The 14,381-nt window shown below is 37.5% G+C and overlaps 1 protein-coding gene across 6 annotated transcripts in view; it reads right to left on the bottom strand.

Moving 5' to 3' along the window:
* Positions 1-14,381, bottom strand: part of FNDC3A (fibronectin type III domain containing 3A) — a 193,463-nt gene that overhangs the window by 65,597 nt on the left and 113,485 nt on the right. The window contains exon 1 of one of the 6 annotated variants that reach the window (XM_021065330.1): positions 3,202-6,052. The exons of the other annotated variants lie outside the window; for them this stretch is intronic. Within the exon in view, the coding sequence (XP_020920989.1) occupies positions 3,202-3,208 (7 nt within the window). The 5' untranslated portion in view covers positions 3,209-6,052. Of the gene's footprint in view, positions 1-3,201; positions 6,053-14,381 lie in introns of those variants that run through there. 6 annotated transcript variants of the gene reach the window in all.

Raw genomic sequence — 14,381 nt, forward strand, 5'->3', positions numbered from 1 at the left:
GAAAAAACTCAAGTGGTTAAGTGAAAGTAGGGAGAGATGTGCATATGGGCAGACTGCCCAATTATACTCTATGAGAACATAACAAAAGTAACTTTTCAACAATACTTTTCCCACTCAAAACAAGCCCACCTAATACATGAAGTTGTTCAGAATATTGTCTTAAAACAGCTAATACTAACTTACTATGTACCAAGGCTTTTATGTACTTTTTTCTCTCCATACTCATTCTATTAGGTCAATGTTAAGATTATTACTCCCATTTTCCAGATGTGGAAATTGAGGCAGAGAGGTTAATACACCCCAAGTGGTAGAACTAGACTCAAACCTAGAAAGTTTTGGAGTTCCCATTGTGGCTCAGCAGAAGGAAATCCGACTAGGAACCATGAGGTTGTGGGTTTGATCCCTGGCCTTGCTCAGTGGGTTATGGATCCAGCACTGCCGTGGGCTGTGGTATAGGTCACAGACGTGGCTTGGATCCCACATTGCTGTGGCTGTGGTGTAGGCCGACAGCTGCAGCTCCAATTCGACCCCTAGCCTGGGAACCTCCATATACCATGAATGTGGCCCTAAAAAGCAAAAACAAACAAAAAACAAACCCAGAAAGTTTCATTTCTAAGGATATCTCTCTATTATGTATTTAGTAAACATTAAAATACTATGCATTTTTGGAGACTGATATAATTTGAACTTTAAGAACTATGCTCTATGCTTCTAGGAAAAATTAAGGCCTTCTTTATCTTCATTCCTTGAAAACCAACAGAGAAAGGAAGTTTCCTATATCTAAGCCAACATTACCAGTAAATTTATTAAAATAAAACTTATGAGGTGCTTTATGCCTCTAGGCAATAAAGGTTTCACCCAAAACTCATCTTTTAACTTCCATATGCTGGACTCAAAAGAAAATGACAATGGTTTTTTTCAAATTTTTTTTTTTTTTTTTTTTTTTTTTTTTTAAGACCAGACCTGTGGTATATGGAAATTCCCAGGCTAGGGGTCGAATTGGAGCTGCAGCTGCCAGCCTACACCACAGCCACAACAACATGGGATCCAAGATGCATGTGCGACCTATACCATAGCTCCTGGCAGCACAAGATCCTTAACCCACTGAGCACAGCCAGGGATCAAACTATATCCTTATGGATACTAGTCAGGTTTGTAACCTGCTTAGCCACAGTGGGAACTCCCATGACAATAGCTTTAAACTAATGCTGGTTTACTTCTATTAGCTATTTTATATAAAACTATAGTAAAGCAGCTTTCTGAATTTTTTTTTTTTTTTTTTTTTGGTCTTTTTGCTATTTCTTGGGCCGCTCCCGCGGCATATGGAGATTCCCAGGCTAGGGGTCTAATCGGAGCTGTAGCCACCAGCCTACACCAGAGCCACAGCAACGCGTGATCTGAGCTGCGTCTGCAACCTGCACCACAGCTCACGGCAACACCGGATCCTTAACCCACTGAGCAAGGGCAGGGACCGAACCGAACCCGCAACCTCATGGTTCCTAGTCGGATTCGTTAACCACTGCGCCATGACAGGAACTCCATTTTTTTTTTTTTTTTTTTTAGCTTTCTGAATTTTGAGAGCTGGCTTAGATATTATTCCGAACATGGGAAATTTAGCTGAGAACCAGAAAGAGAATTCACTGAAAGTCATATTTGTAATCTTAATAAAGGCAATTATTTTGTTGAGCTTGTACAATTGTGGCTCCTTGCACATATTGTCAAATTTAATCCTTATTTCAAGTCATCAGAATAAGCTTTTTTTTTCTTTTTTTTTAGCCATCAGAGTAAAAAATAAGTTTTTGCTGATTACATTTATTTAAACTTTCAAAATGATATGATTGCTTTGGGTTGCCCTTCTTTTACTAAGAATATGAATATATAAATACTGTTTAGTTATGATTCAAACCATATTATACTTTGAAAGCTACTAAAATCATTTATAAATTTAGTAGTACAAAATTCTACTTTATCTGTTAATTATATTTAAGTGTGATACTGAAGAGAGAATACAACAAACTCTAAATATACCAGCAGTAAATCCATTACTAGTTGCAGTCCAGGAATAATGATTAACTCATATCCCTATGAAGTAATCATTTCACTCTAGCAAGTGAATTTTCTTACCCTGAGGCAGAAACGGTACAAGGTTAGATTAAAAAACAAACAGTGTATGTATATCATTATTTAATATCTAAAATACTGATGTGAAGTAACATTCAACACTGGACACATAAAATTTCTACTGTATAAACATAAATACAAGTATTCACGTTTAGAACTACAATATTTACAGCAACCTTTCTGTTGCTATTCCTGTCTGGAGTATCAAAACTCTAAAACCCTGTATACTTAATGATGTAAATGTTCACTTACATCCTTAGTTCTAACAATACTTTTAATTTAGGAAGTCCTAAATGATTTAACTACAAACCCTAATTTAAGGCAATGAGGGGGATTTTACTCTGATGAAGAAGCTAAATCTGTTACAGATTGTACCATTAAATGCACATCTGGCAAGACAGTAGCTTTATCTAAATAACTGTAGATACATACATCTAATAGCTCCTTAATAATCTGCATGATTTGAGCAAAATCTATGTACACAGCTGCTGATTTTTAAAAGCATATTTCCTTTTCCAAAATCTTGCAGACGAGTAAACAATTCTATTCAGCAATTATCTAAAGACATTTGAGAAGCCACTCACCTCAATTTCTTAAAAAGTGTCATCAATGACTTAATATAAAAGACAGTATTTCATCTAGTATAATTTAAACTCTGTTTTTTATTAGCGTACATTCACATTTGGGGTTTTCTTTTTTAAATGAAACTAGAAATTTGTCTGAGTTTAAAATTCTTAAAATGCAACGGGCTGCTGACGTGCCACATATTCTCTTTTTTATAAGCAAGCTTTCACAATGGCTTCCAAATAATCGGACGCCAATTTTCAGATTTTAGTTATAGAAAGAAAAGCCTAATAAAGTAAAGGCACTGGAAAGGAATATTCCGAGGAATATAAAATCAGCTCAACTCTATATACAGTCTAAGCTTTTTTCTATAACTACATGGCGACCATTTAAAATATGTTTACAGCGATAGACCTGGCATCTACTGAGAAAACACAAAGCATGACTTTAGATTAGCAATACTTTCTATGTTTTAAAATAAAAGCAAAATGTTCAAAATCAGTCGGTAAATCTTACCACTCATTTTGTTTTTACGCTAGCAGCAGAGAACAAGAAGATCCAACAAGGAAACAGCCTAGTACACGTTAACAGCTTTAATTGGAGAACGGCGGCTCCGGATTTTTTTTTTTTTTTTTGCAAAGCTGAGAGGAAAAGCTCCTTTGACCGAGTCACGTGACACACATCACGTGACCTGCAGTGAGCCTCGGAAAGGGGGGAGAAAAAGACGTTCTTGCTGGCAGTGTTTCAGATAAATGATTTCTACTGATTTTGCCTTCAATTTGACCATTTTTCAGACTTCCTTATGAACCAACTCAAAAGCTCATCAAACTATACATAGAGAAATATGCATCTGATGTAAAACAATTGTTTTCCCTTTCCTCTGATAACATCACAGGCACTATTTACTAATTTAAATTTTATTACCCAGTCGACTGCTTTTTATTTATAAAGTTTACGATAGATATAACACTTATCTACAAGAGTCACTTTGAAATGTCCTTGTGTACCTTGATCCACTTTCCATCCTCAACCTTTAGGGAATGCCCACAGACAGAACAGAATTGTCTGTGGAATATAGGCTTGGTCAATGTGTTCCTCCAACAGGATTTCTATTTCAGGCTGGCATTTAACCTCTCAAGCTAATAAAGGCTACTACTACTTTTATTGCTGGTTTTACTTTCCCTTTTTCTAATTTTTTTTTTTTTTTTAAGATTTAACCTAGACATTAATACACATACTTGGTGGATGGCATTCTCATGCATATCTATGAAATCTGAAAAGATAGCTCATGACTGGGGCTTAAAGCACTATACTCAAGCATGTATAGAAACCAGGAAGGAGACTAAAGGTGTTCCGTTACGAGAGAGGGAATAAGACTCTAAGAACTTTGGGGGCAGGGCCTTTTCATTACTTTATGGTGTAGTTAAGGAAATTTATTAATACCTAATACAAATATACAGGTAATGATAATGACTGATTTGTACAAGTTGCACAGTGGAAGTAAAATGGATTTTGGTTATCAAAAGATGTTAGTTTTAGTAAGTTTCAATAGTTATTAGCAAGGCAATATACTGCTCTTCTGAGTCTGTTTCCTTCTGTAAAAAGGTTAAATTAGCCAACCTCACAGCATTGTTGTGAGAATCAAATTAGAATAAATTTAAAATACTGAGTACACTGGTTGGCACCACTGAATAAATGATAGTTATTATTATAAGTGAACACTATATGTTTCCAAAAGTAGTAATTATATAGTGCAGAGTATGTACAGGCCACCAATTAGTGTCTTAACATATGTTAACTCTTCTAATCTTTACAATAACTGAAGTAGGTATTATTTATAGGTAAGGAAACTGAAGCAGAATCCAAATACATGACTTGCCAAGGGCAATGTGGCAAAGCCAGGATTATCTAACAAGAAGAGAATATTTTTAAAATATGTAAACCATGTTCAAAGACCCAGTCTTCCAAAAAGGTGGAAGAGAACTGGCAAGAGTTATCCTAGAGCAATAGCTTTCAACGAATACATGCTGGACACTCCAGAAAAGGTGAGACACTGAAGGATCATTCTTTTAAGTGGAAAGGGTAACTGCTACCTTCTAAGTTCCGACTAAAAGGCAAGGATGCCCTAAAGAGCCTGGCTTAACAGCAAAGAGTCTCCTAGTCTCACAAGAATCTCCTCATAAATGTTGGACTTAGCCTCACAGTAAATTCAATCATACCTCCGACCTTCAGCCCCTAAACAAAAAGCAAGCCCCTGCAATCCACCCCCTTCCTCATTTTGGCTCACCTTCTCACACAGCTGTGTGTCCATTTCTTGACTATTTAACTCATTATCTCAATTCTTTCCATTGTGTTCACTAGAACTTTTTCTGTTATAAATTCCCCTAGATCCTTAACCTTTTTACAGAATACCTATTCACGTGCTTTCTTTAAACGCAACCCAGCTCTTCTCCAGCACAGTTTTTCCATCACACAGTGGGAACAGAGGCTTTACATTCTCTCCTGAGGCAGTTTCCAGACATCCTAAGGCTGTTCCCATTACTACTGCTGTTCCTGTTTCATGCTTAAGTTTGTTCTTCCTTGAGATCATGCCATAGGAGTATATCACTCTCTACCCCTTCTCAATGCTGTCATGCTCAGCCATTTATTGAGAACTTCGGTGCCATGTTCAGTGTTTTTCCTGTATCCCAGCTCTTGCCTTTCAGCATGCTAACTTTTATGTCTAAAAACCCTCAACCTCAGCCTTTCTTGAACTCTCTTCTTTCACTGTTTCTAGTAACACATGTTCAAAGACATATCTTGGAACTTATCACTTAAGTTCCACTATCTCATCTTTGAAATCTTAAACTTTCATGTTTTGGTCTATGGCACCATATCTATCTTTCATCTCTCCAGTTCTCTTTCTTTTACAACATTTGGTCTCCCTCATAATGATCTACCTTTTCTCCTGATCCAAAATTGCTTACATGACCTGACTTCCTTCCCCATTCACGTCTTTTACTTCTCCTTCACGAAAAATCTCCATAGATCTGAACTGTATAAATGAACGGTACAAAGACTTGCATGTTTTAAAATTCTGCCATCAGCACTGCTCAGGAATTCTTCAGGAATTTATCCGTGGTTAATAACCTATAATGTTCTCTAACACCCAGAATTAATGACAGGGTCCATACTTTCAAGAACCTTTCCATTTAATAAGAAAAAAATAAACTAAATATACTTTATGTTTCCTAAAGACCTTGTTAATTCAAGAATGCATCAGGAGTTCCCATCGTGGTTCAGTAGTTAACGAATCTGACTAGGAACCATGAGGTTGTGGGTTCGATCCCTGGCCTTGCTCAGTGGGTTAAGGATCCAGCGTTGCCGGGAGCTGTGGTGTAGGTTGAAGATGCGGCTTGGATCCCGTGTTGCTGTGGCCCTGGTGTAGGCCAGCAGCTACAGCTCCGATTAGACCCCTAGCCTGGGAACCTCCATATGCTGCAGGAGAGGCCCTAGAAAAGGCAAAAAGACCCCCCACCCCCCCAAAAAAAAGAATGCATCAGTTGGAGTTCCTATTGTGGCTCAGTGGAAACGAATCTGACTAGCATCCACGAGGATGCAAGTTTGATCCCTGGCCTTGCTCAGTAGGTTAAGGATCTGGCGTTGCCATGAGGTGTGGTGTAGGTTGCAGACACGGCTTGGATCTTGCAGCTACAGCTCTGATTTGACCCCTAGCCTAGGAACCTCCATGTGCCACAGGTGTGGCCCTAAAAAGACAAAAAAAAAAAAAATGTGCATCGATTTTCCAATAGAAATAAAAGGTACACGGAGAACATCACAATTACAGGAATGCATTGTGCAATGATGAGCAAACCATTTTCCCTTTTGTACCTGATTATATGGCAACTTTAACAAACATAAAATGTTTCTGCTTTTTATTTTCACAACACTGTCTCAAATATTTTTGTAGAGGGCCCTCTTAAATCAGAAGCATGAAACATCATAGCAATTGTATGGGTTTCTTGATAACATTTTAATGCATTAACTATTAGCATCACTGAAATATTGGTTCAACTGCTTTATAGATATTAACTCATTAATCTGTATAATATCCCTATAAAGTAAAATATTATTTCTATTTCATAAGTGAGGAAACTAAGATACAAAGAGGTTAAGTAACTTGCAAAATCTCACAGCTGGTAAAGCCATCAAGAGAATTAGGTGGTCTAGTTCTGAAATCCATGCTTTTCACCATGACATTATGTGGCCTCTGTTGTTTTGGATATAATAAACATTGAACATCTGGATGGAAGATATCACACAATACACCCCAAATATCTGTTAGTTACACATAATGGTAACTAGGCAAAGTTTTGTTAACTAAACGTATCTCACTGAAATTGCCCAAAAGAAAGATGGATATTATATGGAAAACTGTGAGTTACCTAATAGCCAAATCTGTTTCAAAAAATAATTTAAGGAGATTTAAAAGATTATAATAGCACCAAAAAGCTAAAAACAAACAAACAAAAAACCAACCTAAAAAAACCAATCAACCAACCAACCAAACAGAAAGACCTCAGAACAGATGACAAACTCAAGAAAAGGGAAAATTAATATAGGTAAAATTAAGATAGAAAAAAATAACATAAATAAGGAGGCTAGTATTATGCCCTTTCTAGTTGAGCCATAAACCCTGGTTTGTACAGCTGAAATATGATTAAGATATCAAGGACAACACTGTCAAGCTAGTCTTCATTTGCTGCAGATTAAGTACGTCTCAAACTGCTATAGAGCATGGCCTAATGATTTGGCCTGAAAAAAGCCAAAGCCGGTATATAAGATAATGCTGTTTGTCATATATGAAATTTAATAAAGCGTCAATAAATGTTTAACTTGAGGGCAATGTATCTTCAAAAAATTACTAGTTCCTGGAGTTCCCGTTGTGGGCAGTGGTTAACGAGTCTGACTAGGAACCATGAGGTTGTGGGTTCGATCCCTGGCCTTGCTCAGCGGGTTAAGGATCTGGCATTGCCGTGAGCTGTGGTGCAGGTCACAACTCGGCTCGGATCCTGAGTTACTGTGGCTCTGGCATAGGCCAGCAGCTACAGCTCAGATTAGACCCCTAGCCTGGGAACCTCCATATGCCATCGGTGTGGCCCCAAAAAGACAAAAAAAAAAAAAAAAAAAAAAAAAAAGAAAAAGAAAAAGAAAAAAAAATTACTAGTTACCAAATGAACAGCTAAGACAGCAAGACAGCTAAATCAGTTGATCAGCAGAAAGAGATTATTAGCTATGAGGCAAATTAAAAGTTGGAAGAGTTGACTTTGATTTTATAAAATTCTTTCTGGCAACAAATAAGATCAGACATTTATTAAGGCTGCTCTTAGACTGTAATAAGTCTTGGTCATTTGCATGCCAGGAAATCTAAGATGCAGATTCACCTCAGCAAAAAGTGGTTTCAAATCACATAAGATGTAAATTTAAGAGTGGGGTGAAATATGTCCTTCTTCTACTCCTCTAAAAATACATAATTAATCCTCCAAAAGACTTACTCTGACCATGACAGTGACTCTGATTAAGGTATAGTTCTGAATAAGCATCTAGAGAACGTGTGTTATGCTCCTGCAGCTTAGACCATAACTGATGCATGTCCACAGAGTCAAGGGGCCAAGGAAAGGTTAATGCAGTCTGCAATTAATCAAGTATTCTATGGATCGGGGTCTACTACAGGTGAGAGGCTGACAATGATATACGTAAATAATCTGGGGAAGATAAGGGGAATAAAGGACAAGAACCTGTAACTTTATTCTTCGGTACAAATCAAACCTTCTTTATATTAAGTCTCTCTTATTTGCTTGCCTGTATTTTTCCCCTTCTGCCTTTCAGGAGCCATAGTCACCTTGTAGATCTGGCCACACAGTAGCACTTTCTTTTCTTAAAATTTCCCTCTTTTCTTATATTAAAGGTATCAATTTAACAAAAGTTTTACTCTAAACAATGCATGCCAATGGGAAGCAAATGTGAGGATCATCCTAAGACCAGACGTTTCAAGACTGACTGGGATATGAGGGGGACTGGAAGTCAGAAGCCTAGATGCTAGCTGGGGAAATTCAGACTTCTGTGTTCTAAGATAGTAATTTTCCAAGTACTTGGATTTATGTGCCAATGAAATTTCAAAACAAATTCTGGGGACCTATCAAGGTAACCAACTTTTTAATGCAACCAAGTAATGATATTAAAAGGAAAGAAGGGCGAGATGAAGGACAGATGGAAGAAAATCTATCCTATGTTACCACATAATTTCATAAAGAAAAAAACCACTCAAAACAATAGAAGGGATTTAACTTCAGAATTTAAAAAAGTCTAAATAAATTTAGCTTAATGAATAATGACTGCGTCATCCTTTTTTCTGCATTTCCCAGACTGGTGAAACTTCCCCAAATCTATGAACAAGGATTTGAGATAACTCTTAGTAGTAAGGGAGAAAGGAATTTGTCCTCAAGGCTGACTGGCTCTGGTGATGGGAGAGGGAGAAAACAGAGCAGAGGCAGGGTAATCATGTTATCATCATCCAATCGAAGGCACTTCTGAAAGTGAAAGAGGTAACTTAAAAAATCAGTAGAAACATGTAACTTGGAATTCTTCTTTATTGGCTGAAAAACTGCTTTATTATATTGAGGAACATAAACGGGAATTCTATGAAAACTATTAAAGACAGAATTTTTTTACATAATAAAACATATGCGAGAACACTAAATAGCATTTTATGCATTTCTTTAAATTGAATACCTGAATATTTCAGGGTAGTAAAAGAAGAACAGTTATTCTTAGTATATATCCACATATTTTCATCAATTTGTTAGCTTTATCAGTCTCTTAATTCCATTATCACTGGTATTTAACTAAAAATTACTATTGATAACTTTCAATTCACTCTTTTCTATAATATCTAATTTAAGACTATAATGTTTACATTAAAAATACTATGATCCTAAGGTGCTGTTTGGTAAGCTGGGGGCAGATTTCTACTAAGAAGAGGACAGTCTCAGTTCCATTTTTTTTCCTTTGCTTTTTTTAGGGCTGCACCTGTGGCACATGGAAGTTCCCAGGCTAGGGGTCAAATTAGAGCTGCAGGTGCCAGTCCATTCCACAACCACACAGGCTCTGAGCCCCATCTGTGACCTACACCATAGCTCATGGCAACACTGGATCCTTAATCCACTGAGTGAGGCCAGGGATCGAAATAGCATCCTCATGAATACTAGGTGGATTTGTAACCTGCTGAGCCACAATGGGAACTATTTTTTTTCTTATTGAAATGTATAAATATTTCAGTCCAAATATCTTCACTGAACTATAATATCTTTAAATATTTTTACAAACAAAATTCATTCTTAGAAAGTTCATAAACAGAATTCAGAATTCTTTCTATTTATGTTTTTGAACATTTCATCAAATTTAGGGTTTTTTAAAAGATCATTTTTGCTGAAAGGGTTTATTGGAAAATAAAGAAAGACTGTCAATAAAAAAGTTGTGGGCTTAACAATAAATGACAAAACCATTCAGACTATTTTTTATATAGTCTGAGACAGGGATATTTAGATTTTATTTTTTGTATATTCTTTCAGATTCATCTAACCTATATGCTTCCCAATGATCCCGCCACCCTGTGGCTTGGTGACACTAAGTGGCCACTGGAGGCATCAGCATCACATCCTTCTTCCCAGTCACCACCACCAGGAGACTGGAAGGAGTCAGCAGTCCCTGGTTCTCCTCATCTAAAAAGAGTACTTTGCTCTACTACTAAGTGCCTTAACCCTTCCTTGACTTGCTTTCGACAAGGGTCAGGGAAAGAGAAACGGTTATTATGGTTTTCTTTAAGTTCAATCACAGGTTAAAGTAAAAACAAGAGAAGGACAAACTGCTTGCTTGGAGGAGATCATGGCAGAAACTGGAAATACAAAATGATGGTTGATAATCACATGAGAGGTTATTTTAATGGAACTACTAATCATGTTCTGCTAAAAAATGAAAAGTCTGGGGAGCTCCCACTGTAACGCAGTGGGATAGATGGTGTCTTGGGAGCACTGGGATGCAGGTTTGATCCATAGGTTTAGTCCAACGTTGGTGCAGCTTGGGTTGCCACTGTGGCTCGGATCTGATCCCTGGCCTGAGAGCTCTATATGCCACAGTGAGGCCATAAATGAAGGAAAAAGAAAAAGGCTGGGACAAATGTTCCACTGGTTAGGTATTAAGATGAGAGGAATAAACTGGGCTGTCCTAGACAAAATGGGACATAAGGTCACCCTATTAATAAGAGATGCTTATTTGTTAAGGCTACAAAACTTCTGGCAACATTTATTCACAGGAAGTTGGCAATTAGCACAGGTCTTGAGTCTGGGAATTTAAGGAGACGGTGATCAAAATTTGGGAACAGAATGAGGCAGGGGCTTACAGAAGAAAAAGATGAAGATAATTATTATTCACTGCTTTAGAGGCCTTTCTTTCCCTTGAAAATTGTTCATTTTTAAGGCTAGATAAAATAGTTTAAAAAGGGGGCTTAAGTATTTTCAGAATGATGGGTTATTTCATTTATCTGTATACAACAAAATTTCTATAATTAGATTTGCTGAGCATTTAGATATATCACTGATAAGCACACTAAACAGAAAAAGGTTGAAGAATGACTAACATGGTTAGAATCTACCTTTAGCACTAAATCAGACTGTATATAGATAGAAAATTTAAGTAGGAGATGTGTTCACCAAGCACTTGCTTCTAAACAAGAGTTTTTCTTGTTATTTTTAGTGCTCTTGTTTAGAAAGCTACAAAGGCTCGTGTATTAATGTGCATGGATGCAGCAGGTTGTGAACTATTTTTAGTATCAGTCTAATGTGAACAATGATGAATCATTCCTTGTTATTCTAGTAGGAAATAGTGCTTAGGATTTACCGCAGCACATTAGGTTAACTATGTCTCAATAACTGTACACCCACACACTGACATCACTCCGGCAGTGATACGGTTCAATGACGCAAATCCTGTCAGGATCAAACATGGGCTGAAAAAAGGTGGCCACACGACAGGGCAGACCAGTCATCCAACATGAACCAACTAATATATTAAATCAGTACTACTGATGTTGAAAAAGGTTGTGTTAGGTTCTTTTTATACAATAGCTAAGCCTTCTTTTACTTTAATTATAGATTTCCTACATACAGACTCTATATTTTAAGTTTCTTACAGCTTCTGTGGTTTAAGGTCTGGATCTTTTAAAATATATCTTAAGGCTCCACCAACTACATGAATTATCTTTAAAATGGCCTCTGTAACCCAAGATCTTTAGAGAAATCTTTTTTTTTTTTTTTTTTTTTGTCTTTTTTAGGGCTGCACCTGTGGCATATGGAGATTCCCAGGCTAGGGGCTGAGCTGCAACCACCAGCCTACATCACAGCCACAGCAACATGAGATCTGAGCCGCGTCTTTGACCTACACCACAGCTCACGCCAAGGCTGGATCCTTAACCCACTGAGGGAGGCCAGGGATGGAACCAGTCTCCTCATGGATCTAGTCAGAATTGTTTCCACTGAGCCTTGATGGGGACTCCTAGACAAATCTTTTGAAGAAGATGCTACTGCCATTTAAGCAAAATAAACACGTTGTGCTTGACAAAAGATCGCATTCGAATTTAGATTTGGAGCACTACACTGTGGCCTCACAATTCACTGCCTCTGAGTCTTCTTTCCACTGTCACCCACTTCCTTGGGCTTTTACTGTTTTTAGTTTTACTGACATCAAAATATCCATTTTTTATGGTTACAAATAGATTGGAAAGGATGGCTTATTACAAGCAATCATTTTATAAGGTTTAAAAATATCTTCTCTTTGGATTACATGTACCTACCTGGAATTAGAGACTTCCTCTCCCGTAACAGGAACAGAACCCCTCCTTGGAAGCTTGCCACAGAAGGTTTACACTCTGCTATAGGTTCTTCTGGAAAGAAACTGGGTCTTTACACTTAAAGCACTACTCTTCTTTCTAGTTTATTATGTTTTCCTCAAAGACTATCACTTCCTAGAACTGGAAAGCTGAAAGGAGCGGTTTCATTCTACTTATTCTGACATAATCAGACTAACATGAAACATGCCTTTCCCATGTTCTCAAGCACCTGCTTTCATGTTATGTCCTCAAACAGTGTTTCTTAGGAGAATGTGGGGAGGGGGGAGGAAAAGCAGGGATTCTCCCTCATCCTAGTGGTGGTATCTTTTAAAATTTTAAACAGTTAATTATCTGTAAGAAATATCTGGAAAACATAAAAATTATGGAGACAGTTGTCTTCATAGTTCTTTTGAGGGGCAATCTTTAAATCTAGATTTTTCCATTCAAGTAACCAAATGTTATTTCACAGCTGAAAATATTTCTATACTTTTAAACTGCACATCAAGTCTCAACAGGAGAAGACTGAACTGTAAGGGTCTTATTTTTCTCTCTCATGATTTATATATTTTGATCATCTGCTATTCGCTTCTATTTGACCCTACTCCTTTCATGTCAACCATCTCAGAGTAAGCCCTTATCAGCTAACACAGTCTTAAATGGAAAAAAGAATGTTAAAAACTCACTGCTAAAGGCTTTGAAGAGTTACAGAAAAACTCCACAAAGTCAAAGATAGGAACAGAGGCCTTTTCTCCCTCACATCCTCTTCAATGGTCCAAATACTGCAAGACTGGAAAGCAGAGTCTTACTTAGGTAGATCATTTACGATGAGATTAAGCACAAGAAGGTAGGAGACACGGCTTTCCCCAGGCTTTTGGCTTGTGGATATGATTCATTCTGGAATTATTTAGATGGCAGGTTCAAGGCTTTCATTTTCAACCCTGTCCCCAGCTATAATTTCATCTCCTCAAAGCAACCATTCTTCACTTCTTTTTTTTTTTTTTTTTTTTGTTATTTCCCCAATACATTTTTTTTCTGCTGTACAGCATAGTGGTCCAGATATACATACATGTACACATTCTATTTTCTCACATTATCATGCTCCATCATAAGTGACCAGATATAGTTCCCAGTGCTACAAAGAAGGATCTCATTGTTAATCCATTCCAAAGGCAATAGTTTGCATCTATTAACCCCAAGCTCCCAATCCATCCCACTCCCTCCCCTTCATTTCTTATAACTCTTTTCAGAGGTATTCTATGCATGCAAAAGCAATTTTGTGTATATTCTTTCACAAATACAAATGATAGTATACTATCTACACACCTTAATAGTATAATAGCTTAGAGGTCTTTCCATATTGGCGCATGCAAAGGCTGCTTCAATCTCTCTGTCGCTCTTTTTTTTTTTTTTTTTTTTCTCCTTTTTTTGGCCGCCCCATTGTGGCAATATGGAGCTCCTAGGCCAGGAATCAGATCCAAGGAACCTGCATCCTGGCACTTCAGAGATAGCGCCGATCCCACTGCACCACAGTAGGAACTCCTGCTTCAATCTCTCTCTCTTTTTTTTAAGTTACTTTATTTCTTTTTTGTCTTTTCCAGGGCTGCACCCACGGCATATGGAGATTCCCAGGCTAGGGGTATAATTGGAGCTGTAGCTGCAGGCCTACGCCAGAGTCACAGCAACTCGGGATGCGAGCAGCATCTGTGACCTACACCACACTCACGGCAATGCCGGAACCTTAACCCACTGAGCTAGGCCAGGTATCGAACTCACA

The sequence above is a fragment of the Sus scrofa genome, chromosome 11, assembly GCF_000003025.6.
Source record: "Sus scrofa isolate TJ Tabasco breed Duroc chromosome 11, Sscrofa11.1, whole genome shotgun sequence".
In the NCBI taxonomy this organism is placed as follows: Eukaryota; Metazoa; Chordata; class Mammalia; order Artiodactyla; family Suidae; genus Sus; species Sus scrofa.